The 27,436-nt window shown below is 45.2% G+C and overlaps 1 protein-coding gene across 9 annotated transcripts in view; it reads left to right on the plus strand.

Annotated features, from left to right (window-relative positions):
• Positions 1-27,436, plus strand: part of PXDNL (peroxidasin like) — a 421,482-nt gene that overhangs the window by 372,192 nt on the left and 21,854 nt on the right. For 6 of the 9 annotated variants that reach the window (XM_014606787.3, XM_059724103.1, XM_059724102.1 and 3 more), the window contains 2 exons: positions 9,122-9,235; positions 10,146-16,053. In XM_014606787.3, coding sequence (XP_014462273.1) covers positions 9,122-9,235; positions 10,146-10,277 — 246 coding nt within the window. In that variant the 3' untranslated portion in view covers positions 10,278-16,053. Of the gene's footprint in view, positions 1-9,121; positions 9,236-10,145; positions 16,054-27,436 lie in introns of those variants that run through there. The other 3 variants (XR_002093901.2, XR_002093899.2, XM_059724104.1) reach the window with 3 other exon arrangements.

Genomic DNA, 27,436 nt, shown 5'->3' on the forward strand with positions numbered 1-27,436 from the left:
TACAAGACCCGGAGGGCCCCGGTGAAGAGGGGCCCAAAGCCAAAGGCCTCCAGCGTGCGGAAGAGGTAGGCGTGGCCCACGCGGTCAAAGGCCTTCTCCTGGTCAAGAGAGAGGAGGCCGACGTCGAGGCCAAAGAGCTCGCTAGCCGTGAGCAGGTCCCGCAGCAGGAACAGGTTGTCTTGTATGGTCCTGCCCGGCACGCAGTAGCTCTGCTCGGGCCCGGTGAGAGAGGCCATGACCGCGCGGAGGCGGGTGGCCAGCGCTTTGGCCAGAATCCTGTAGTCCGCGCACAGCAGGGAGACCGGCCGCCAGTTCTTCATGTAGCCCAGGTCTCCCTTCTTGGGCAGCAGGGTCAGCACCGCTCGGCGGCAGCTGATCGGCAAGACCTTGTCGGCGAGGCTCTCCTGGAAAACGCGCAGGAGGCTGGGGCCGAGGAGAGGCCAGAAAGTCTTGTAGAACTCGGCAGGCAGCCCGTCGAGGCCCGGGGCTTTGCCGGAGGCGAGGCCGGCCGTGGCGGCCGCCAGCTCTTCCAGGGACAAGTCCCGCTCCAGCTCGCCGGCCTCCAGGGCATCGAGACGCGGTAGGCCCTCGTGGAGTTCCCGTGTGGCCTTGGGGCACGACGGCTCGGCCGCGAACAGGTCGCGATAGAAGGCGACGGCACGTTCGCGTACTTCGCCCGGCTCTGTAATGACCCGGCCCTCAGGAGTCTTGAGATGGTCCAAGACTTTGCTTGCTGCCCGCCGCCGCTCCAGGTCGAAAAAGAAGCGGGTCGGGGCGTCGGTTTCCACCAGCTCCTGGCAGCGGGCGCGGATCCTCACGCCGCGGGCCGCGCTCTCCGCCAAGTCGCGCAGGCATTTGCTGCGGAGCCGGAGGCTCTCGCTCAGTGCCGCGTCGCTGCCAGCGGCCAGCAGAGCAGCCTCGAGCTCCGCCACGTTCTCCTCCAACTCCCGGATACGGCGGCGCGTCTCGTTCGCGGCCAGCTGGGTGTATTGCTGGCAGAAGGCTCGGGTCTGGACCTTGCCCACGTCCCACCACAGCTTCCAGGAGGAGAGGCTCGGTCTCGCAGCCTCCCACCTCCGCCAAAAGTGGGCAAAGCAGTCCCGGAAGTAAGAGTCCTGGAGTAGACTAATGTTCAAACACCAATACGGTGCCCTTGCACAGGCTCTCCCCGGCAGGCTCAGTTCACTGAAGGCCAGGCCATGATCTGATAGACCCGAGGGAGCGATGCGGCTGCTGCGCAGGAGTGGCAGGTGGTGCCTGGTGATATAAAGGCGGTCGAGGCGAGCCATGGTGAGACCGCCGGCACTCATCTTGGCCCAGGTGTACTGGCGCGCATCGGGATGCAGGGCTCGCCAGAAGTCCACGAGGTCTGCCCCCTCCAGGGCAGCATGCAGCTTGCGAGCGGAGGGCAGGTGGGGCTCAGGCCCTGTGTGGTCGAGGCGCGGGGCAGTGGTGCAATTGAAATCGCCCCCGAGGAGGAGCAGGTCATCATCCTCGCTAGCGTCACGCAGGAGGGCAGCCAAGGTCTCAAAGAAAGCGACCCTCTCCTGGCCATCGGAGGGCGCGTAGATGTTGACGAGCAGCAGACAGTGTTGCGTGAGGGTGACGCGGACGGTCAGCAGGCGGCCGGGGACAACCTCCCGCGGCACCGCCGCGTCAAGCTGCAGCTGCGGCGATAAGAGTGTCACGACCCCCGCGTGGAGGTTGGTGCCATGGCTCAGGAACACCTGTCCTCGCCAGGCAGCCCGCCAGGCTGCCTGGTTGAACCTGTCAGAGTGGGTCTCTTGTAGGAAGGCGATGGCCAGCCTCTTCTGTCGCAGGAGCTCCAGGACGGCCTCGCGCTTCACCGCGTCTCGACAGCCGTTGACGTTGAAGGTGCCAATGGTTGTGGCTGCCATGGGTGTGGGTGTGGGAGAGGAGGAGCAAAGCAGAGTGCGGGTGGAAGAGCGAGCACCCAAGAGCAGAGCAAGGCAATACAGACAGGTCAGGGAAGGCCTACCGTGCCCTACTCTAGTCGAGGGACCCACCCAGGCCCCACTCCACTCTCACCCTCTGGGCAAGCTTGTCCAGACGGTAGGCCATCTGTCGTGTGCCCCGATCTTGGTGCATGAGCTTGACTGCCACCCTGGCAGCCTTGACAAACACTTTGGGGTCCGCAAACCACTGGGTGATGCGCCCCGCTACATTTTTCTGCCCCTTAGTTAGCTTCAGCAAGGACAGGAGTCCCCCATAGTCAGGAGGGACCCAGGGGGGCTCCGCCAGCTTGGGGTGGATGTTGCCTACGGAAGAGCGGCGATGCCGCACCCCCGGCGGGAGCTCGCCCGCAACTGCAGCATCGACCCCCTCGATGTCCAGGCACATCAGCCGCCTCTCGTCGTCCGAGTCAAGGACCGGCTCCGCGAGGACATTCCCTGTCTTCTTGGGGGGGAGGGGCCATCCCGCTCACGACGTCTCTTGCTAGACTCCGAGAGCTGGATCTCCATCTCGCTAACTTTCCCATCTGCTCCGGTAGGATGGGGCGTGACCAAAGGGGCAGCGGGCTCTCCCGCCACCCCCGGGGCCAGGCCACCGGAAGAGAGACATTCGCCACTATCCCTGCTGCCGCCCGACTCCGGAGGCTGGGGGACAGGCGAGGGGAGGGGGACCCCTGAAGGCCCCTCCCCCCCACCCGCTAAGTCTGCCTTGTCGGTGGCTACATCCAACGGGGCGGGTGGTATGGCAGCTGGAGTGGGGTCCGGCTCTGTAGTGGGGGGGCCCTCGGCACTGGCCGAGGAGGAGTCTGTCAGGGATGGGGTGTCCTGAGAGGCCCCCCTCATCTCCCTCTCTTTGTCGGGTGGTTGGGAGGATGCCCGAGCCCCATCATCCGATGAGGCTCCAGCGCCGCAGTCCCCGGCCACCCCAGCCACTTCGGCCGGGGCAGGCAGGGGGCAAGGGGAAGCGTCCGCCCCTCCACCCGGTGGGGCTGCCGCACCGAGGGCAGGGGGCGCCACAGATGGGGGAGGGGGCGGTGGGGCCATGGTAGTAGCACCAGCCCCTCGGCTGGATGATGGCTTCCCACTGGAGACCCCGGTCCCCTGAGATGGAATGGGGGGGGAAGGAGGTCGGGAGGAAGAGCTCCCAGCCTCCCTGGGCCTGCCGTGTGCCCCAGAGGTCGACGCGCCGTCTCTCGGCGCTGCCGCAGGCGGCGATGGTCCGGCCGCCTTGCCCCGAGGGCACTGCGCGGCCAGGTGGGAGGAGCCCCCGCACTTGAAGCACGTGGTCTCTCCCACAGATAGATAGATAATAAACCGCCGCCCCTCGAGCGTGAGGCTCAGGGAGCGAGGCAGCGACTGGGGGCCCTCCTTGAGCATGAAGACCTGCCTCCGAAAGGACAGGACGTGCTTCCCCTGAGGGTTCTTGTTTCCCTTCGGCAGGCGGCGAAAAGGACTCGCAGGAACCCCATAGACCTCGAGTCCCCTGGCCAGCTCCCGATCGGAAACGTGCGGTGGGATGTTGGAAATCACCACCCTCACTGCCTGAGTCTCTAGGGGCGTGACAGGGTAGTGGATGCCCGCAATGTCCAGGCCCTCCGCACACACCCTGTCAACCAAGGCGGGCTTGCTCAAATAGATCATCGGGACCGTGTTCACGCGCCCCGCGTAGCGGATGGTACACCATCCCAGGAGGGCGGCCAGAGCCTCCACGCAAGCCTCGAGCCCCACATGGAGAGGGGTATGAACCCTCAGGCCATGAGACAGTGGGAGGTCCCGAGAGACATCCTCATGCCAGCTGCCAGGCGTAGGAGCCGCCATTCCTCGCCAGGACAGGGTTAAACTACGAAGCGCAGCAAAAAAAAAAAAAAAGCCTCAGGCTGACACGGGGGACTGGGAGGGGGCTGAAAACACCCCAAAATCGGCCTGAGGGGGAACAGAGCAACCCCGCAGGGGCTCAGGGCAAGCCCCAAGGCAGGGGCAGATGGCAGGGACCAAGGGCAGGGGCCCTGGGGGAGGGAGGCAGCAGAAATCAAAGGGACAACTCAGGCAGGGGTGGGGGAGGGGCAGAGGCAAACGAGGCTGCCAGAGCCCAGGGGAAAAAGGCTCAGAAAGTGGGGGGAAGGGGCAGGGAGGGGGTCCCCAGGGACAGGGTGGGGAGAGGCAAGGGGTTTTTTTGGGTGGGGGGACAGGAAAAGGGGGGCAGGGAGTGCGAGGCAACAAGCTGAAAGCACCTGAGCTGGAGGAGCTTAGAAGGGCTTCAGCTGTCGGCGGCCATCTTGAAAGAAAGAAAGCAAGAAAGAAAGAAAGACTTTTGACTTTTAACAACTTTATTTCACAAAAAATCAGGTACAGAAAGCAAAAACCATCAAACCACACCAAAGAGAAGCCATTCCAGGACATTCAGAACATCACACCGTGACAAACACCTTCGCAGTAATACACATCGTATCTAACATGCTATTTATATATATAGCCCTCGAGAAACGAACAATTCCACCCTTCCCTGTCCCATAGTACACGTACAAAAACCTTCAACTTCTCACCCCGAGAAAATAAACAAAAGCAGCCTGGTGAGGGCCCAGGGCACGGCACAAGCCGGAAGCCACAGTCCGCCACCGCGCCTGCCCGGTCGCCCAGACCGGTCATGACATCAGAGCGCGTATTTGAGACGGCCGTCCTCCACGTGGCACAGCGCTCCCTCAAGGGCCCAGAGTGCCTCGAAGGCGGGCACCCCCCGCCGGAGCACAGCGTGCTCAAACTCCAGCGAGAGGCGCGCCCGCACTAGGAGGCCAAAGAGCTGCGGGGCATCGTCTGAGCCGGTGCCGGCAGGCCGGTTACGGCGGCTCTTGAGGACGGCCATCTTGGCCTGGCCCAGCAAAAAGTTGGCCAGGCAGATGGCGCCCCGCTCGGCCGCCCGGTATGGGTAGGAGCATATGTAGGTGGTCTCTGAGAGGCTCCTGCTCAGCGCCCGCAGCGGCAGCTCGAGGGTGGCAAAGAGCGGCCGCAGGCGGGGACAGTCCAGGAAGGCGTGAAAGAGATCCTCCTCCACGCCCCCAGGGCAGAAGGGGCAGGCCGTCGAAGCGGCTGGGTCAAAGTGGGACGCAAACGTGCCAGTGGCTAGGATGCCGTGCAGCAACCGCCACTGCAGGTCGCCAGTCTTCTTGGCGGTCGGCGGCTTATACAATGTGCGCCACGCCGGGTGGGCCGGTGGGGAAGCCGGTGGCCCCAGGCGCCGTCGCCACGGTGTATCGGGGCGTCCCGCCAGCACCTGAGCATGGCGGACACAGACCACCCAGGCATACAAGCTTCTACGCGATAGAGAAGCAAAGGGACAACCTGTGTCACTATCGGGGGGCATGGGGAGCCGCAACAGAGTGCCCGGCCCACCGGCCAACTCCGCGGCCACAGCCGGGGTGACTGGCAAGAAAGAAAGAAAAGAGTCTTCAATTAAAAGTAAATTCTTAACAAAAAAATGTTTGATACTATATAACCTGTCAATTCAAGTATGCATTTTCATTCTCTTTCCAACTTCCGCCTTTCATTTAGGAAAACAGTTACACACAACTTGGGATTTAAAAGATAAAACATTCTCTAAAGCTGAGTGCCCTGTGAAATTAGTGCTCCATCAAAAAATGAGCAGATGTCAAGGGAAACTTACTGATGTTCCCTTTTTAATTATGAACAGCTAATGGGAGCAGAAGACCCAACAGCACTCGGCTGCTACTATTTATATTATTAATTTGGAAACACTTGATCTTCAAAGGAGAATTTTGTTTATATAATACAATTTACTTGAAGCAGTACACTACATTCTCATATCACAGAAAATAATGCATGGAGCATAAGTTGGAATCCTATTACACATCCTTATTTAATCAAAAGTAAAAAATGGAATGAAGACCAAAGGCAAGAATAATAATTCATCTACACACTCTATTTTCTCAGTTTGACTAGAATTGAAATCTTTCAAGCTCAAAAGTGAAAAGGCCACCAAACTGCCTCCTAGTTATTGGTGTTCTGTTACCCTCTGTGGAGGAGGTAGAATGGCCAAGAACTGCTTCCACCATCAAAAAATGACTAATTGTATGTGTCTTTGCTAAATTCAGATCCATTTAATTTGTTGTACAGTTTTTCAATCAAACACAATTGGAATTTTCAGGTATAGCACTAGTATAGGTCTACTTAGGATCTTTAACTAAAACCTAATATTTACTATTTACTTATTAGATTTGTATGCTGTAAAAAAGGCTTAGGGCAATTTACAGTGAGAGACAGAAACAACAAATAAAAGCAAATGGGATAAAATATGGAACAAAAGGTTCTTAAACTATCCTGGATTGCTAAATGCCTGCCCATATAGGAATATCTTACAGTGTTTCTGTAAGACATCCAGGCCTGGGTTCTGTCACAGCTCAAGGGGAAAGAAGTTCCAAACTATCAAATGACCTCAAGGTTTTTGCCAAGAGAACTTAGCCCATTGATGCTACTAGTAGGAAGTTGTTCTTGTCTGATCTTAGGAATCGTGTTGGGGCATGGGAGAGTAGGTATCCAATTACATACATGATAGGGTCAAATCCTAAAGCACCTATTATTAATGTCTAGCTCTTGCCTGAGAAAAAATCTATACAACGGAAAGGAAAGCCCCAAGTGGAGGATTTGTCTATTGAATTATTCCTGACTCATTTAATGAAGAGGATGCAGTTCAGCCTGTGCATCCCGTGAAATTTGCAGGAGATATCCATTTCCAAGGCAGCAGCGAGACAATGCCATACACCACACTGTGAAGAGTCAGCTATATACAAAGAGATTTCCCTGCAATCCCCTCTTTAATAATGCTGTGTCTTAATTTTACCTGATTTTTATTTGGATGAATGCCTCGCTGACGAAAGCCTAAAATTTCAGAAACAAGTGCATGCAGGCCAGAAATGAAATGCCCATTGCTGAATCCCAGTGCAAGGGTGATCAAGTCTTTCCAGAAACTTGTTTAAACAGTGAACTTATGGTGGCAGGCAGCAGTGCCCGGTTATAATGCAGGCCTAATAGAAGCCATGTAGCTGTGTTCAGGTGCTATCTTGGGCAGATTGATTAGTGCTGCTGATTAGCGCACCTACACTACTACTTGTATATGGCACTGCTTTAATTCAAGAGCAGCACATCAGGTTTGAGGGTGCCACTGCCTGGCTTGGTGAACATGCCATGTGGACAGAAAATAGGAGTGCTAAGGACTCAGAAGCTTTTAGATAGGTGCACAAGGTGAAGTTCATATTTTAAAAAAGGAAATCATGTGGGGGTGTGGCTACACATAATAATTGTATGTCACTGGGAACCGAGTCACAATTGCCATGTGTCAGAGGTGCTCACATATACAGTGTCTTAGTATTCTAGATAGAGCTGTCACCCTTTAAGCATTTGAAGTACTGTGTCTCTGACATCAGGGGACAGAAATGAGCACCCAGTTCAACATGTCTCTCAGTGGGTGAGTGGGGGCAGTGCTTGTACCCATGCTTTGGGGATCCCAGGGGATGGGTGATCTATGGCTGGGGGGTTCTTACTTTTCTGCTTTACCTTCTCTCCTAATTTGAGGTTTACAACCTTCAGTAGACTGCAGTTGACCAAAGTCTCCAGTGTGTTTCCATGACTTGGGAGGAGCCAGTGGGTGAGAAGTATTTGGATCCATGTTTTTTGGGTTCCTGGGAGCTTGAAGGACCATGATGAAGGGCCACAGTTGAGTAGGAAGTGAAGACACCTGGTTGTTAGAAAGATAGCTGCCACTGAACAAGCAGTGCAAAGAAGTGCCAATGAAAGGGGAAAAATGGGAACAGTAGACTTCTAACTGTACCAGACCAGCCAGTTGCAGCAGCATGGGGGGTGAGGAGTGAATGATACAGTGTGGGATGACTGGAGGACCTACCAGATGTGTGTCATGGAATACTTTGTGTCCACATGTAATATTGAACAGGTGCTCTGTAACCTGGTTCAAATGAATACTTGATTTTCCAGGTAAACTTTTGAAATGTTCCAGTTCTTTAAAACAGCTTAAGGGGCTTGTACATCTGACCTTTTTGGTTTAAACTGCATTGTAAGCCATTTTAACAAAGGTCTGACCCAGTAGCAAAATTGTTTTGCGTGGAGGCATTCCAGGGAGAGAAGAAATTATCTAATTTTTGACTCAGACTGAAAAACAGTCAAAAAGAACACGACTTCTCATTTCCTGTCTAGATCATATCAGTGAGTTCTTAAAAACAGGAATTAAATATGTCCATACTCTATCTTTGGAAATAAAAACACATAAATACATACAGTGGTTTTTGTGTTATTTTCTTCAAGCATCCCATTAATTCCTGCAAATAAGGGGCTAATTATACTGGTTAGAACCCATGGATAGTGGAGACAGGCTGTGTTTAAACTGCCTCAAGAACACATCAATCCTATAACATCTTTCTTGTTCCCCTGTTAAAACATTTTTAGGAAGGGACAAAGCCATTCATATCAAATTATATTAAACTGTCAGGCAAGGTTCAAGTAGATGTGATATCTTTTATTAGACCAACTGAGTAGTTGGAAAAAACTACTCGGTTTAATAAAAGATATCACATCTACTCAAAGAACCTTGCCAGCCTACGTCCTTAGGCCAACACAGCTACAACCAAAAAACTATTAAACTGTTATGATTTTATGATGCTAATCAAAATCCACAATGGAGTGGGGAAGAAGCCATTTCTTTTGTGGGCTAAATCAATGTTATAATTCCCAATTCTGCAGGGAAAAAGGTTGGCTTTTGCTATTAAGCTCTGTCATTGCAATGTCATTAGTTACTGATCATTGGTCCACGTGATATTATACAATAGATTCCTGTGAAACCTAAATAGTGCTGAATTGAAGGTACTGGTTGTAAAGCAAATCACAAATACAATGTTTTAACTACTAAACATTGCTTGGACTGCAAATGTCTTCCATGTGAGGAAAAAAAAAAAAAAGCAAAGAGAGGATGAAGGCTTTGTAGTAAGGAAAATGGATTAATGTGTGATGGCTTTTGAAGCTTTAATGTACACTCTTATCAAGAACAGTGATTCATTATATTGTTATATTGTTATTTCGCAGCTTAGTTTCACCTTTTCCTGTGCCTCCTGTCCCTGATCCTTTTGCAGATAAACAAGCTGGAGGCTCGCCTGAGGCAGGAAGGTTGCATAGATGATAATGGGATTCAGCGGAAGGAAAATGAGTGGTGGATGAAGGAAGACTGCATTAGTTGTAGCTGTAAGGTATGTGTTGCTAAAAGTTCCCTGTACCATCTATTTTTCTTTTTTTCCTTCAGTACTATGCCAACCTGCAATTAAGAGTTTAGGAAAGAGTCTGCCTTGCAACTTGCTATGCTTTAGTGGTTATAGGCAATGCAAATCTGCTGCAGAAATGTTGTGGGGATTTATTATAATCAAAACCTAAAAAAAGGCAAAAATATATCATTCAGATTCGTTCCTTTTTTTGTATTTTTGGAGAGTTACTTAAACGTGCAAAATGGGCAGAAAGTGCTACTAAATGGAAATGCTGATCTTGGGGATAGCATTTTTTGCCTCTTTTGTTCAAAACCATTCAGAAAGTGCAAGGTAGCTTTATTAGCATTCTCTTTTTTTCCAAGACGTTAATTCCCAAACAAATGTACCAATGAGTGACTTATTACCTTATTAAAGAGATTAGCATATTCTAATATGAACATCCTCTCTCTTTTCTTAACCAGATACAATTCTCATAGTTCTTTATGTAAGGCTGTTCCTGAAACATAAGTGGGTTTTGTCTACATAAATAGTTGCTACTACACAATGAAACCCACTTGGTTATAATGATCTGCTTACAAGTAGACTGAGTGGAAATTCCATATTGTTTCAGTATGCTGTATGCAAACTGAATCTCTGTCTAGTGCAAGCTATTAAAAAAAAAGGAAAAGTGGATTAGAAAAAATTGGTGTGGTGCTGTTTGGCTCTGCAATTCTAATTAACCTCAGTTACCTTTCATATTGGTGTGTCAGCTATGAAAATTGTCGTTTATTCATGTGGATAAGTAGGCCATCTCATATTTTGCAGAGGCTTGCATGACAAAGGCCTCACTATTTTGTTTTCCTATCTTTTATTTGTACTGTATGTGATTTGTGCTAATATGTTAAATATTGCCTTTCAGAATGGCCAGATAATCTGCACTGTAGAGACATGTCCCTTAGTGGAGTGTTCAGCCCCTGCAAAGCTGGAAGGAAAATGTTGTCCAGTCTGCAGAGAAAGTGAAAATGCTATAGAATCACCAGCTGAACTTTAATCATTATTCCTCTGATAATGAGCATCCGTTGGACCTGCCTACTGAGAAGATATAACTTTTAAATTCAAAGAATCTTCCAAACAGTTACAAGTACTGCTGACTATACCTGCACTAAAACATTTGATGTGAAAACACACACTGACTAAACAATTAAGTCACTCTAGGGTTTTCAGGATGCTGGAAACATTATCTTTCAACATGGCTGGGTATTGTGAGCAAGGCCACGAAAGAATATAGTGAAAGCCCTTTACAGTTTTACATGTCCGGTATTCGTATATTAGAAGTTGTTACAAGTTAGAATCAGTAACTCAGCTTTAAAAATCATATATTATTCTTGACCCCCTCTGCCAAAAGGCAGGGAGAAAAGGGATCAAAAGTATGATATAGCTTTGAACCATGGTATTTAACCATTGACTGAAATACTTTTTTGAAATTCAAGTACGTTTTAGGAGCAATATCTTTTTTTTTTAATGCACTTTTCCAAGGAAAAGAATTCTAGGAAAGAAGTGCACGTGACCTGCTGGTTTGTTTTGTTTTGTTTGTTTCTGGGGTAGGGATTTAAGAAAGGAGTTACACAATGAGAAACAGTTTGGTTTCGTATTATGAGACTTTCTTCTGATTCCACAGTAGCCTTATGGAGCTTGAGCTTTATTAGGATCAAAATCAAAGAGCAGTGTGGCACAATTCTTTAAGGTCACATGGTGCTGAGTTTGCGATCTGAAATTTGATGAAATGCACCTCAGGGAGCTTGCCATTTATGAACATGTATCCCAAGCCAGATAATGCGTGGATAAGTGTAACATAATTCATAGATGGTTTTACATATTCTTTTCAAAGTGACCTATTACCCCATGTTCGGCATGGAACTCCCACTGATGTAAGTGGTTGAAAGAGAGAATGAGAGAGAGGGTGTAAACAGACATCGCCCTTGTTGCAAGAAAACAGATGCCCCATCCCCTTGTTGCACTCCAAGTGCCCCAAAATGTTGCTGTGACTAATGGTATTCAGTTTGTAATGCCTTAAATGGGAGGATGTCTGTTTTCTTATTGTGCGCCTGTAATAGAAAGGGCTTTGCTTAATGCTCATAGCAAGAGTCTTGTATGCTGACTCCATAGTAGGCCTTTGAAACAGCGTGTAGCTTTTTTGCTCTGTGAGCGTGACCGAACCATGAACCTAGATAGTAGAATGTTGTAATAAAGCGGAATGTGGTAAACACCAGGTGTGTTGGATCACAACTCATCCCCAGATTCTTAGCTTGAGATAACCGAATCCCTAGTTTGAGATAACGTTATTTAGTCCAGACTATATAAGATGTACATTCTTAAGTTACAGGGAGTTCCTCCCACTCTGGCAAGAAATCTTGCGCAGAGCCTGGTGCAGGCTATCGTATCCCTGGGATCGGGACACTCCGGGGCCAGGGGAGCTATGCGGGGTGGCGACTGCTGCCTAGAGCTGATGTGAAGTGATCATCCTCTCCGCTCTGTCTTATTGCCTGCCTCTGCGAGTATCCTTGAATAAGCTTTGCAAGGGTGAGAACAACCATGAGTATGTCCTTTGTTCAAGTGCAGGGAATCTCCTGAACCCACTAGTTCATTCTAAGACAATATTGCTACGTGCTGTTTCAAAGGCCTACTATGGAGTCAGCATACAAGACTTGCTATGAGCATTAAGCAAAGCCCTTACTATTACAGCGCCATAGGAATTCTCCTGCAGAGGATTCCCACAGGACCCATATCTTGTTGCCATGTCCTGAGTTGGGATGAGGCACCTTGAGCCATTGTCTTGCAGGATGGGACCCCTTAATGCCCAGGACCAGAAGGGGCCTGACCCTGTAGGACAACAGTCCCTGTGACATCTGTAGACACTAGTAAAGTGGATTGGCTCTGTTGAGGCATATCCAGCATAGCTTATTCCACTCTTAAGTTGTCTGTTTATATCCACAAAAGATGAACTCAACTATTCATCATGTTCCCATGCAGATAGTCAGGAGTTTAGTAAGTTTATAAATAGGATTACATGATTACATTAGTTGCCTGTGGTAACAGGGAGCTAGATCAAGGATGCTCAGCCTCTGGCCCACAGGCCAGATCCAGCCCATGATGCTGTGTCTTCTGGATCCCAGGGCTCCCCAAGGGTCTAGAAATTTGGCAGCAGGAGAGCAGTGGCTTCATTCCCCCATTGCCAAATTTCCAGACCCAGGAGGAGCCCCAGTCCCTGTACACTGGATTTGGTGTCTGATTCCAGTGCACAGGGCCAGGCGGGGGTGGCACCAGGCCTCAGGGCCAAATTCCAGCTTGAGGAGGGTGGAAGGGGGACTCAGAACCCAATCCTGATGCACATGGCAGCTGGGCTGTGTACCATCTATCTGATCCATGGCACCAAAAGGTTGAGTGGCACTGAATTAAATTATATGACCTAATAGGTCTCTTCCAGTCCTATTCTTTTGCTCCTATTAAAAAACATGGTAACTTAATTTTAAAAATCTATTGCATAAAAAATGAGAGGTCAACTTTTCAAATGTGTGCCCTGAGATGTGCCTCAAAAATGCATGTGCGCCAAATGTGAATTTTCATGTAAATTAGCTGGTGTGGATGCAACAGTGGGAAGTAGATGTACATATTAACCAGCGTGGCTACAGTTTTACTGGCACTGCTTAGTGCCTGAATTTATTTTGGAAATTTTGTCTTGACGAGTTCAAAATTCCAAGAGAGAGCTGTCTGTACTGAATTTTGCCCTTTAAAATTAATGAACATCTGTGCTTCCCTTCTACTTTCATTCTGTTATGATTGATTTTTTTGTTTACTAACAAGAGGCCATCCCATAATGGTGTGCACAGATTTTCTCACGCAGCTTTGATTATCATTAATGTCTATTACATGTATAAATGTCCAGGCCTTTAAGCTAGATTCACAAAATACATTTATAGATGATGAACTGAGAGAATCCAAAAATGAATAAGATTTCCAAAAATTCTGAAATGGGTGTTTCTTTTTACATTCATACACAGGGTGACAATATCAACAGTGAAATCAAAATACCAAGAAAAATGTCTAATGAAGAATTTACTTTATTCTGACTAATTCATAACTTTCTGTTGAAAACAATGTATAGAATATATTTCTTACTCCATGTCATGCACAGGTAAGTACATGCGAAAATGTAAATTATCTTGGGGAAATCAGTAAGGACTGTAAAAATAATTTTAAAAGAGCATATGCCAACCTTAAATTATCAGGGTTTTATGCACATTTTAACTAATGTATTCCGTTTACCAACATATACACAGGTCACATTTATATTTGTAGTTTCCAGCAATACTGTTAGAGTGTTTGAACAGAAAAACATGATGCACACCTTGCTCAAAATAATTTTCTGCTGGAACATTAAGTAATAATACAAGGCTGCTAAATAAATTTCACAGCTAAGTTAAATCCCTTCATAATGATGACATTTTCAACACTACCTTTCACTATAACTTTCAGAAATCTTAATTCCTGACTCCTGAAAAGTAGGAGCAATGAAGTTTATTTTAATAAGCTCATCTTACTAAGAGCAGCTTGATTATTGTGGCTGGTTTTCTAATTTACTCCAGAAGTATTGTTAGGTTTACAGAAGACATCTTTCATAATTAATCATAAGAAGCCTTGATTGAGGGGAAGTGATAGAACCAGCACCGGACCTATGTACAACATAAGCCCTGTTTAGTGGGATATAAATGGTGTACATGTTTGGGCTTCCTCTGTCTGTTCCTTGCTCTCTCTGGTATATCGCTTACTTTTAAAATATACTTCCTCAAAATACGTTAGCTCTCCGTATGATGCCATAAATGCTGACCATGCCAGAAAAGTTAAACTGGATAATTTAATTTTTTTTAAAGTTGCATAGCTATAAAACTAATAGAAATTGAATGTAAATTCTTGCTTATATAGGAGGGTAACTTAGTCAGTATTTTTTATGTACATTGATGTGTGTTCCCCTTGGAAGCTTTGACAAGAATTACCATCTTATAATTTGGTTAATAAACTGAGTACTGCACAACCAACACGATGCGAAAGCAAAAATAAGCATGCTCACACTTAGTTTATGTATAATAAAAGAAGCACCGTATCAGTACGTTGAAAGCTGCCTTGAAAATGTTGTAGACTACTGTGCAACACAGTTCTTCTTTAGAGTACAATCGTTGCTAACATTAATATAATATATTGGTATAAAAATTGATACATTGAAGTCAAGATTAAATATTCAGATCGATTTCCAATGTGCTGATGTCTTAAAAAATATTCTTAAGACTCAGAAGTTCTATATTCTCAAAACCCTGGAAAATATAATAGTAAACTTTAGCTATAAAGAAATGGTTTTTATCCTGAAAATTACTCCCAGAGATCAAACATATTTCTTGTATTGCTCGCACTCGTTGGAAGTTTTAATTGATTGATTGATTAACTCTCCTGACTGAAAGCCATATACTGAGTTATGATTCCTGAACTTTTAGGACCATTTTAACGTTAGTTACAAGCTCTATAAACAGTATTAATAAAATTCAAGTATGACATATTTGTACCTCATAAGCAAACACAACAGGGATGTTTTAAAGTATATATGGTGCTAAATGTTATGCCCAGAATATGACTTCATAGAGTGTATTTTACCTATATGAATTCATTTTTAAGCTGTTTACTTTAGTTTTATGCATTCAAGCTGTTGCAAGTATGTTAAGACTTCCAAATCCATGTTTTATAGCATGTATATGGAGCTTGGAATAAGAGAACATCAAGAAGTTGCAAGTTCAGGTTTGCATTGTCTGCATTCTTTTTTTTTTTGGAAATGCTGCAATCTAAGGCCTAATTTAGATTGTTGTGGTATCAAAAGGAATCTGTAATAGGCCTAATTCAAATCTCACATAGGCATAATTAAAAGTAGATCTGTTGAAAGCTCACTGGGATGAGAAGAAATTCCAGATTAGTGACTTCAAGGGAAATTGGAAGAAAGCAGTAGTTGAGAAGGAAGTGATTTCTGTGCTCCTTCTAGGGCAGAGAAATATCCAATCATTTAAAATGGCAAAATCAATTTGGTTTTTAATCCTACCAGTGTGGAGAGCTTTAGTTATTCTGACCAATTTATCTATCTCACATTTGAGTTTCTTAATTAAGATAACTTGACTCATGACTGATGACAGGAAAAACATTTGAGTCTGATATTCTGGATTCACAATGAGTATGCAAAGTGTTATTGGCAAGGAGACTCCAATCCCATGTTTTGGTGAATATCAAAGCAAAATTGACTCAAGGCTGGACTACCACTCAGATGCATTACTAGAGTATTCTTGTGTTTTTATTGCAAACACTGCACTGAAAGCAGGTGCTATTTGACTGTGGGCAACATTTTTTTCCTGTATATTGTGATCACTTAAAAATGCTTATTCTAAATGTTCTATGCAATAAAAAATAGTATATGGTACAATATATGTGGTATAAAATGCTGTATTACCCTAGTGTAATTCAACTATAGAGAAAGGAAGAAAAGTATTTTTGAGCTACATATTGTTTTATTTACTGTGTATTTTTGGTCGATTTATTTCTTCTTATATCTTATTTATTTCAAAGCTTTAAGGAAAAACAAATGTATTTCTTTCATAACTTAGGAGTCATTATAATGTAATCACATGATTGATTTAGGATGTCTGAAAGTTTGTTTTTTGTTATATTTTGCAACAATACCCTGATGATGAGGGTCTTACTATTCTGGTGAAATTTTCAATTAAATGAAGCATACTCAAGTCTGGCATTTGATTTTGACCAAAGTAGCTTTTCAAATGTATACTAACATATATATTTTAGATGAGGAAGTAGATATCTAAACACTAGGCAAAATCCAGCTTATTTTATTGTGGACAGAGCTAGGTTAATTAATGAGCCAAATTGGGGTTGTAACTTCATTGATATCAATAGAATGGTGTCTGTTTATGGCTATGATTTGTGAAAAGGCTAAAGTCTTTAAGCATCTTAAAGACTTAATTAAATCCCTTTGATTCATAACAGTTGTACTGCGATTTAATCAAGTGCTTATCTTCAAGCGTTATGCCTAAGGGTATGTTTATACCATACTGGACTATGTTAAGGAGGACCTCCATGGAAACATGCCCTACTGGGCATGCCAGCACTGCTCTCACAAGCTCACCTAATATTGTGTTTGGCATGTCTCAAATGTACCCTAAAATATGGCTGTAAAACATTTTTTTCTGTTCATGCTGCATGCATGGAGCTGGAGCAAGTAGGTAAAGTGTGTTTTCCTCAAGGACCTACCTAGTGCTGTGCAGTATAGTATAGAGAAGCCCTAAATACTTTGCTGAAGCGGGAATGCTCTACCGAATTTTGGCCTATGCCATATTTTAAATTCAAGGGCTTATTTAGTTAAGACAAGTGGACTTGGGTAAATCTCTCTTTCTTCTATAAGGATGCTTTAAAAAGGGACATCTAAAATATTGACAGTGAACTGGAACCCAAATCGTGTATACTTTGCTTCATGGACCACTGTCTTAAGAACAAAATGTTCGTGCTTGATTTCAACAGTAGCAGGATTAATCCATAAGGAAGTAATGTAACACCTTTTAGGGAAACATCTGAAAGTCAATTGAAGGATACTACCAGATAAACTAATGACAATGAAAAGGCAGTTTCTAGAACTTTGAGATGGTTCACAGATTTCATGGAGCTTCAATTTCTTTATCATTTATTCAGTTCAGAATTGCTACTGAACTATTTACTTTCACAGTCCAGACTGACAACAATTGAACAATTCCAAAATATCACTGATTCAGAACCAGTTTCACAATTGTGTGCAGTGCTATGGCTCCAATATCAAGGGGTAGGAATGAGCACCCAGCCCAGTAGGAGTAGGAAAGTGAGAGGGAGGAGAGTCGTATTTGCACCCACACTTCAAGAATCCCAGGCGTGGGTAACCTCTGGCTAAGGCTGTTGTCGCTTTCCTGCTTTCCCTTGTTTCCTAAACATAGTTCAATAAACTTCAATAGCCTGCAAATGACTGAAGTCTGCAGTTCACTCCCTTGACCTTGGTAGAGGAAGTGGAGGGAAAGAAGGGTGGTCCAAGGCAGTGTTTGGACCTTCTAGCAGCTTTTTGATTCTCAGAGGCTGGTGTGGAGGGGGGGGAAGGTGAAAAAAGGTGTAGTCAAACAGAGAGTGAGGGGAAGGTGTAGTCAAATAGAGTGAGGACACAGCTGGTTGTTAGAAATATAGCTTCTATTGAAAAAGCAGTGCAGAGGAGGCTCATTGATTAAAAAGTGCCAACAGAAGGAACAATTGTGAGTAGGGTTCTGGCCACATACCAGAAGCAGCTAGTTGTAGCTGTGTGTAGTGTGTGGGGGAGGGGAGAGGCAATGCAGCATGGGATACCTGGAGGACTGAGTAGGCCTGTGTTATACAATACTTGGTGTCCACACACATAACACTGAACTAGTTCACAATGAATCCATTCAAGTTAGTACTCAGTTTTCTAGGTATACCTCTGAACAATTTTCCTGTTGGATTTAAACTGGTTTACTAGGTTTGTATTTGTCCACTTCAGGTTAAACACCAGTTAAACTGTTCTAAATATGATGTGTGTTCATTTCCTCCCATGACTTTTTAAAGATCTATTTAATGAGTTTTGATCTTATTCCAGATCCCAATGGACAAGTGTCCAATAATGTAAAATCTATCCCCATAATTGAGATTAATCAGTACCCTTATTGGCAATTTTTGCAGGTTTTTTCTTTTTATCTTAAAATGGTTCTTCTGGAAGACTGGTGCACTGACTATTACATGTATAAATGTCCAGGCCTTTAAGCTAGATTCACAAAATACATTTATAGATGATGAACTGAGAGAATCCAAAAATGAATAAGACCCCCAAAAATTCTGAAATGGGTGTTTGTATTTACATTCATACACATTTAGGGTGACAATATGGACAATGAAGTCGATATGAGTAAGTTTGTTCTTTGATGTCCATGTGTTACCTGTTTTATAGATGATTGGTCATTTACAAGGGCCATCATAACTTATAACTTCTTTATTTTCTTAAAGATTAACTTAATTAGGAGTTTTCTGTTCACTTTTTCTTTTTTGCCATTGGATCTTTCCAGACTATAGAAGAATTTGCCCCTAGATGTCCTAGTTTTATTATCTAACAATATATTACCTTATTTATCATGACAAAAGGATTAAAATATTTTATCTGTAATTTATTGCTCAATATTTAGATCTAACAGTCTGAACAATGAAAATATCTTTTGTAGTTCAGCTGGTAACAAATATTTTTCCCATGATATTTTTATTTGTGTCATTGAGGCATTGTTCCTAGCTCAGAAAATACCAATGATATTTGGATATGGAGTAGTTATACTGGACCAAATATAATATTTTCTGGGTTTTTTGGGTGTATGTGAATAGCATATACTATATCCACCTGTGCAAGCTATTTTTTTCCTGGAAAATTTCTGATAGAGCTAATGGAAAAAGCACAAACCCCGAAAAATGACCTTGCAGATAAATATACCTACATTGTTACTAGCAAATATCAAAACCCTAGAAGAAATAACAGAGAAGGTCTTAGTCAACAAAAACTGAATTTAATCATAATTACAGAGGGACCACAGCCTTCTATGAAACAATTTAGAAAATGAAAAAAGAAAATCTTTGCAGGGTTCTGTGAAAAAACAAATACTTTTCCTAAAAGAACTTCCCTAGAAACACATAACACAGAAAGTAAAACAACCCCCCACCCCAAATCCCCATTTTCCCTTTCATCCTTCCCCCTAGACTTGACTCCTTCTATCCTATCAACATATATGAATGTGTTTGGGTAACTAACATTACATTTGTGAGTGTTTCAGGCTCAGCTTAAAAAGACTTTGTAGACCTCATATCTCCCTCTGTACAAAATGTTGTAGCTGCACTTATTTCCTGACAGAATGCAAGGGGTTGTGAGTTGTTAAGAGGGCCTAGTCATGCTCTCCCATTTTCAAATCAGATTCCTCACTTCTTGTGGGGCAAGAAAGGCCTATGATCTCTTCTACATTGTGCATTAGAATCTGTAGCATTTATCACTTGTTTTAGAATAGCAATACCCACAATGGTAGTGTTGGAATGATGTGATAGGTGGACTTGTTTGCAGATTTACCTTTAAAGCAATGTGTAACAGGAAACCCCAACCCTGTTAATTCCAGAGGGAGGGGGACCAGAAGGAAATAGCAAGTTTTCCAGGGGAATAGGACTTTTGTACCCTACAGGGGAAGATCTCTGCATAAGACAGCAGCAACAGAGACCCAAACCCAGAAGCTGCTGAGCAGCTGAGGAGGGCTGTAGAACAGGGGCAACAAATTGTTCATTAGGCTGAGTAAAAAAAAAAAAATCCCTGGGCCCATTGTTTGTATGGTGTAGTCAGGTGACCTGAAGGGGGCAGAGCCTTAGGGGCACATATGTTCAGTATATGGGCTTGGGTGGGCAGTCTATCCCTATAGGTGGCCAGGTGAAGAGTGGTGGACAGAGCTGGCTGCCAGAAGGTAAGGGGATCTCAGGAAATAGGTCAGCTCCTTAAGGTAGGAGTGCAGCATCTGTTAAGAGACCCAAGGCAGGATTTATGTCTGAAGTGCAACTGGGTGGTTATATTTTGTGTTTATGCCTGTCGGAGGACTGAATTATGGCTATGGGGGTGGTTTGAAGGCCATGCAGCAGGATACCTAGGACACTGTGTTATGAGACCTGCTCTGGGTAGGGGTGCAAGGGGCTTCAGAATGGCTGAAACTGCTTCCAAAATGGCTGAAACTAGTTTAAGGTAAACCTGGATGGATGTAGTATCAGACTTAACTGAGTTAGGTTAAATCATTTTGTTAAACCTCTGTCCTAGGTCCTCTCCATTCCCCACCATCCCAGGATGCTTTGCACCTTCCCTGCAAACGTTCTTCTTGCCCAAGCCTTGGCCCAAGCTCTGTGCTCCAGCCAAGCAGTGAGGTGTTCTTTAGTGCCCCCAGGTCCTGGCCTTGGGCACTGCAGGCATGTGGCTGCATTTCCAGAATCAAAAGTGAATGTCTGTTCGCTTGCTTATCGGTTCATTCTATACAGCTTAGACTAGCCTGTGAAGATTGAATTGATTCAACCCCAGGCTTTTTGATTGTCTGTACTTAGCCTTGATGGCTTTTGCTACCTAAGTAGCCCTGCAACTCGCTATAGGGCATATCAAGGCACACAGAGACAAAGAAATCAAATTAATTTTTTTGTAAATTAATTTCTTCACAAGCTCATGGTTCAGGTTCACCAGTCTTAAGGCCCTGCTTTCCAGTATGATTTTAGGATGTAAGAGAGACTTTGCTTCCTTTGTGTAAAGTTGCCACTTTACAGAAAAGAAGAGTTCATCAGCTTTTGCCATACACCAGTGAAGAAGCCTCTGGTACAAGAACAAGCTCTGTACCTCTATTCTTGTGACACAGCAAACGAAGATCCTTTTCAGGGATCATCAGCAGTTAAGTCCAAGAATCCATTCAGTGGCTCCAATCCAATTTCCAATGGAAAATATTGCAGGGTCCCATTCCAGGCTCTTAATTGAGCCACATGACAAGGAATCTGGCATCATTTCTGACACTCCTTCCATCCAAGAGGGAGAACTACGCTCTCCAAAGTGCCTGTGCCACAAAGCAGAGATGTAACTGCAGATCATGTAAACGTGCCAAAGCTAACTCTAAACTTAAGTTGGTTACTGAGAGGTAGTTAGCAGTATTATGCTGAAATCAGGCAGAAGGTAGGATAGGGTGGTACCTTAAAGGCAATTGTTTCAGAGGCATATACTTTAACAACCTACTTCATCAGAAGCTATTATCAACTGCCAAAACCATTAGAAATATAATTCAGTACTAAATGAAATATTCCAGAACCAGAAATGTTATCACTTGCACTCCCATCAAACATACCCACATTTTCATTCCCAGTCATAGGTTTTACAGAATCTCAAAAAGGCCCATATGAGCTTTTTATGGGAAAACATTTGCCAAATATTAAATGGAGATTTTTTTTCAATTGCCACGATGTCTTCCTTTAATTACAGCTCATCAACGTGCTTTGCTTATCCATCATTTCTTCAACATATGTGTGTGTTGAACCATTAAAATCAACCCCCTGCCCACAGTCTGCTATGGCATTTTGGAAGTAAGAGGAAACCAACGTTATCCATATATGGGACAAAACAAAAAGTAAGAAAACTAATGAGCCAAACTATTATTTTTCAGTTTCTTTGTTCAACTTAATACGAAGGAGCATTCTGTCACTAGACGGAGCACTGTAAAATGATGCATTAGTGGCACTGATGCATGTAATCATCAAAAGAAGTCTAAGTTGTAGGGATATTGTTCTCTAAAAAGTGCTCTGGTGCTTATCTGGCAATAGGGTTAGTAGAAGAATGAAAATTTTCCAGTAAAGGTTTTCTTGATGGAAGAAAGGGGAGTATTAAGACTCTGAGGGAATCGGTAATTTAATGAAAGAATTGAAACTTACCAGTCAGGGAAGAATATTATGGTTATTATATTATTACATTTGAATTTAAGTAGGACCTAGAGGTACCAACTGTGAGGCTAAGGTATTGATTTACTAAACGGTATGCACATGTATAGTGAGAACATTCTGGTCCCTAAAAGTTTGCATTGTCAATTGGTAAAGAAGAAACTGAGTAACAGAGTAATTCAGTCACAGAAGTGAGAGTAAAACGCTGGTCTTCTAACCTCCAGCTTCTTCTAGCCATTAGACCATCTAGCCCAGGGTTTGACAAAATATGGCCCGCAGGTAGGATCTGGCCTGCCGACTGAATGGATCCATCACATAGTTGTCCCTGCGGTGCTCCAAATGGGAGACAGAGCTCCACCCGCTCTCACCAGGGTAGCTTGTGCATTCTCCTGTCGGCCCTAGCTCTGGCCAGTGAACAGTTCTGGCAGAGCTGTTCCCAGTGTGACTGCAGCTCGCCAGATGCTCCTCTGCTCCCCAGGTGGGAGCCACCAGGCTGAAACTTCCTACCTGCCTGCCCACCTGCCCAGAGTGGCAAATCAGGGGCAGAAGCAGGAGGAGGAGTGGCCGCTAGAGTCAAAGGGAGCATAGCAGCACCTGGGTGGCTACAGCCACACTGGGAACAGTCCCACTGTAAGCTGCATGCTGGCTGAGGCACAGGCTGGCAGGGCTGTTCTGCTCCCCCTGCCTCCAACTGCGACTGCTGCTCCTGCTCTTGTCCCTGCTGCCCTACTATAGGCAGGCAGGGAAGAAGGTTCAGCAAGGTGGCTCTGACTCCAGCTTCTGGCCACCTTCCTCCCACTCCACCCACCTGCTCACATGTGGCTGCTCATCATGCCAGGCAGACGGAGCAGGTGGAAAGAAGTCTAGAGCTAGAGCCAGAGCTCCATGCACTGGGCAGGAACCACCTGGCTGAAGCTTCCCCTCCTCACCTGCCCACTCCTCCCCGCACCACCCGTAAAGCAGCATAGCAGGAGCAGGAGCAGCAGCTGGAGGCAAGGAGAGCAGAATACCCCTGCTGGCCTTGGCCTTGGCCCCGGCCAGCACGCAGCATCTGGTGGAACTGTTCCTGGTGCAGCTCTTTTCCCCTCACCTCCTGGTTCCAATGCGAGCCCAGCTGGCTACAGATGTGTTGGGAATACCTGCAGTAGAAGCTGCAGGCTGACCAGGGGCCAGGGCTTGGGCCAGCAGGTGTGAGTGGGAGCATGGCATGGGCTGCCCTGGGGAGGGTTCAGCCTCATTTGGAGCGCTGCAGTGGCAGCTGCTGACAAGGCAAGCTCTGCTGCACATGCCCCCTGCCTCCATCTCCCTCCCTTCACCCTCGGCTGGCTCCCAGGACCCAACCACCCCACCCCACCCCCAGCTGACATGCACACATGCCTCCTCCACACACACCCATGCACCTCGTTTACCCCCAGCTGGCTCCCAGGCAACATCCCCCCACCATGTGCCTCATCCACACATTTCCTGCCACCCCCATACCCCCTGCCTCTCCCTCCCCTCACCCCCAGCTGACTCCCAGATACCCCCCACATGTGCATAAGCCCCCTCCACACACTCCCATACACCCTCCCCCCACCCCACACACACAGGGTAGGGTGTGCAGGAAGCGGATCATGCCTGTCCCACTCCCAAGCACAGCTCCCCACCCACCCACAAAGACCCATAGGGAGTTTTGGTCAGTTGTTGCAGGGAGGTGGGCAGTATGACCCAAACTGTTACAACTCATCAAAACTCCCTATGCGGCCCTCGGGCCCAAATAATTGCTCACCCCTGATCTAGCCTGACCTAAAATGCAGTGTTACTGTAATTACAAGAATCAGGGAAGACTATTACTTTTTAACATCATTTTTCTCCAGTATACGGTGAGTTCACAGCAGCTACAGAGATACAGTAGAAAGGTCACAATAAGCAAAATCACAGATCACTTAAAAATGGTATAGGTGATGTTGGTCAGTGGTTGTAACATGCCAGTTGCCAATGAATTAGTGTATTACATCTATTTACAAAATGTTTTAACACCAAATTTGTAAGCCCATATTAGGAAGCTTCTAACTGATGAATACATAGAAATAAACACCCCAGTCAATTACAAGGGGTGTAGGTGGGTGAGTATCTATATGTACCCATATCTCCTAAAATATACCTTTAACCTGCTAGAATATGAGGTGATGATGCCATATGACACTTTTTTGGAGAATGTCAGTGAGCAAGCATCTTCATCAACAAAACTAGATTTGATGCTAGGAAATATTGATTAATTTTAACATAAATGTCTATAAATGCTATTTGGTTCTCTTTATCTTTTGATATATTAGTTATCTGCAGATTATATGTATGCTCCATTGACGAGAACTACCGAACACAGAGTCATTATTTACAATGGAAGTGCAACTATGTTGACAACCTGGCATAACTATGAATCTATGAACAAGCTGCCTACAGACCCAGGGGAAAAAAAACAGTGCTTTACTTTCAGCTCAGTGTGCTCCTACACCAAGTACAGCACATGGCCAGAAGGGATGTTTTGTTAGTTTGACCCAGCTTCCCTAACATCTGTATAGATTGGGTGCTTCAGCGGGGCCTTCTGGCACTTTTATCTAATAACCAATTGAATCAGCTATTAGATAAAAGCACCAAAAAGCCCTACTGAAGCATACAATCAATACAGATGCTGGGGAGCTGGATCAAGCTGATGTTCTGATTCTTCCGGTAAAGCACAAGTTTTTTTTGTTTTTTTCATGTTTGTCAGTGCCCAAAAAGTCTGAATGAAATAATGTGATAATATATCAATTTTCTCAAAACTGAGCACAAGGTAAAAGTTTCAAAGTCTGTTCTAAAGGCAGGTTTTATACTGGTATATCTATGTTGGTTAAAGAATAGAATTTTCTTTTTCTATTATAAATATACCAGGCACAGCTAGCTATTCTATATGATGTAAGAATGTAAATCCCATTGAAAGTCAAGTGAGATTTTAGGCACTTTAAAAATGTGATTTAATCACTTAAATCACTAAAGTGTTTAAGCAATAGGAACATATAGGTAGAGGATGTTTTTAACATAGAAAAACTGAATATGAATTCAATTGCAAACTAACAAAACAATAGGGTAGGTACTTAGGTCAATTCACTTAAGTTACTGGTAGCATTTCTCTCATTCTTTATACAGTTAGTTAGAGGCAAGCCTTTTCCCTACGTAACTGAATTACAGAAGCTGTTTACTTAGTTATTAGACTTCCAAATGATCTCTTACCACATCTGCCAAGGCTAAAAATAGTGCAGCAAAGATACAAAAAGATACATTTTTAGGTACTTGCATGGCTTGTACTGCAATAGAATGTGACACACATTATGAAAGAAGCTTAGAAAAAAAATCCTTCCCCCTGCCTCCAAAAAAAGAACCAAGCCAAAAAGCAACCCTTTCCATCATAGCAAGATTAATAATCATAATCCTGATGATTGCTTTTACCTGATTTTGCTGTTTTGTTTTTCATAAATTGAATGTGGTATTATTTTGAATGTAAGATGATCTTGAATTTAAGATGCTCCTACATTTTGTGACGCTCAATTTGAAGGAAAATAAGACATCAAATCAAGACATATTTACAGCAATACAACCTTAATGGTACATGTCTAGGAACCGTACAGTCTAGGGATGTGGTTGTCATGGGGGAACTAAATTACCCTGACATCTGCTGGGAGGAGGAGTCAGCCAAATCCAACTGCTCACGTAGGTTCTTAACCAGCATGCAGGACCTTCACCTAATGCAGGAGGTATATGATCCCACTAGGGGGAATGCCTTGCTGGGCCTGGTGTTGGCTACGAGGGAGGACCTGGTAGGGGAGCTGCAGATTCATGGTCACCTTGGGGACAGTGACCACCAATCACTCGAATTCACTATACGGCGTAGGGTGGGTAAGATAACTATTAGGGTGGGAGTGCTTGACTTTAGGAAGGCTAATTTCATGGTGCTTAAGAGTCTAATCAACGATGCACTGCAGGAGAACAGTACTGGCGAGATGGGGGTCCAGGAAGGGTGGTCATTCCTAAAGGAAGCAATCCTTCAGGCACAGAGGGAGACTATCCCAGTACAGGGGAAAAGGGGGAAAGGAGCCAAAAAGCTTCCTTGGCTAAACAGGGACATCCAGCGGAGCCTAAGCACAAAAAAGAAGGCAAATAGGCAGTGCAAATAGGCTGAGCTATTCAATGAGTTTTTTGCCTCGGTGTTCCTGAGCAGGGCTCAAGATAAGTCTCCTAATGGCTTCTTAGATGGGCATCAGAGCGACACCAGCCCACCAACTGTCGAAACTGACTTGGTGCTGAGTCACTTGGATGGACTGGATGTGTTCAAGTCAGCAGGCCTGGATGAGCTGCATCCGAGAGTACTGAAGGAATTGGCCGGTGTCATAGCAGAACCACTGGCACAGCTGTTTGAGCACTCATGGCACTCGGGTCAGGTTCTAGAGGACTGGAAAAGGGCCAGCGTGGTCCCTGTTTTCAAGAAGGGGAGGAAGGAGGATCTGAGTAATTATAGGCCAGTCAGTCTCACCTCCATCCTTGGAAAGGTCTTTGAAAAGATTATGAAGGATCATACTTGTGGGAGTCGAGCGGGAAAAATAATGCAGCAGGGAAAACAGCATGGATTCATAGCAGGTAGATCATGCCTGACCAATCTGGTTTCATCTTATGACAGAGTCACAAAATGCTCAGATGCAGGAGTAGAGGTGGATGTTGTTTTCTTGGACTTTACCAAGGCCTTCAATACGGTATCTCATCCTATTCTCATAAATAAATTAAGAAGTTATGATATAGATGTTTACATGGTCTGGTGGGTGGCAAATTGGCTTAGCAGTCGCACCCAGAGAGTGGTAGTAGATGGGTCAGTATCAACCTGGAAGGATGTGGGTAGTGGGGTCCTGTAGGGTTTGGTCCTTGGATCTGTACTCCTCAATATCTTCATCAGTGACTTGGATGTGGGTGTGAAGTGCAGCTGATATTAAATTTTGGGGTGACGTGCACACTCTGGAGGGTCGGAAACCATTGCAGGCAGACCTGAACGGTTGGAAAAGTGGGCAGTACACACTAGGATGCAGTACAAGAACAAATGCAGAGTGCTACATCTAGGGCGCAAAAATATCCAGCACGCCTATTGGCTGGGAAATGACCCTCTCAGCACCACAGAAGCAGAAAGGGATCTCGTAGTCATAGTGGACTCCAAGACGAACATGAGTCATCGGGATGCAGACCATTTTGAGAAGAGGTACTTGGTTTTAAAACATGCATCTTATATTCAAAAGAGCACAGTATTCATGATAGCTGATACTGAACCCAAGAGGCTTTGCATTTCTGGACATGGCATGCCACACAGCAACATGGTGGTTGTGCACCAATGAAGCAGGTTAGGGAGAGAAAGAAAAGTGTCCATCATTCAGGTAGGCGTGCTGCATCATTCCCCATATATTAGAGCTATCCAGCAGTGATGGACACTGATTATCCTCACAACAACAGAAACTGTCTGCATAGCGAATGGAGCACAGTTAAGGTGGCTATATAATGCATCTCAGAGGCCTGAATGCATAAGGCTTGATCCTGATTTTGTTCCAGTCAGTGTAGTAA

Source organism: Alligator mississippiensis, chromosome 3, assembly GCF_030867095.1.
Source record: "Alligator mississippiensis isolate rAllMis1 chromosome 3, rAllMis1, whole genome shotgun sequence".
NCBI lineage: Eukaryota > Metazoa > Chordata > Crocodylia > Alligatoridae > Alligator > Alligator mississippiensis.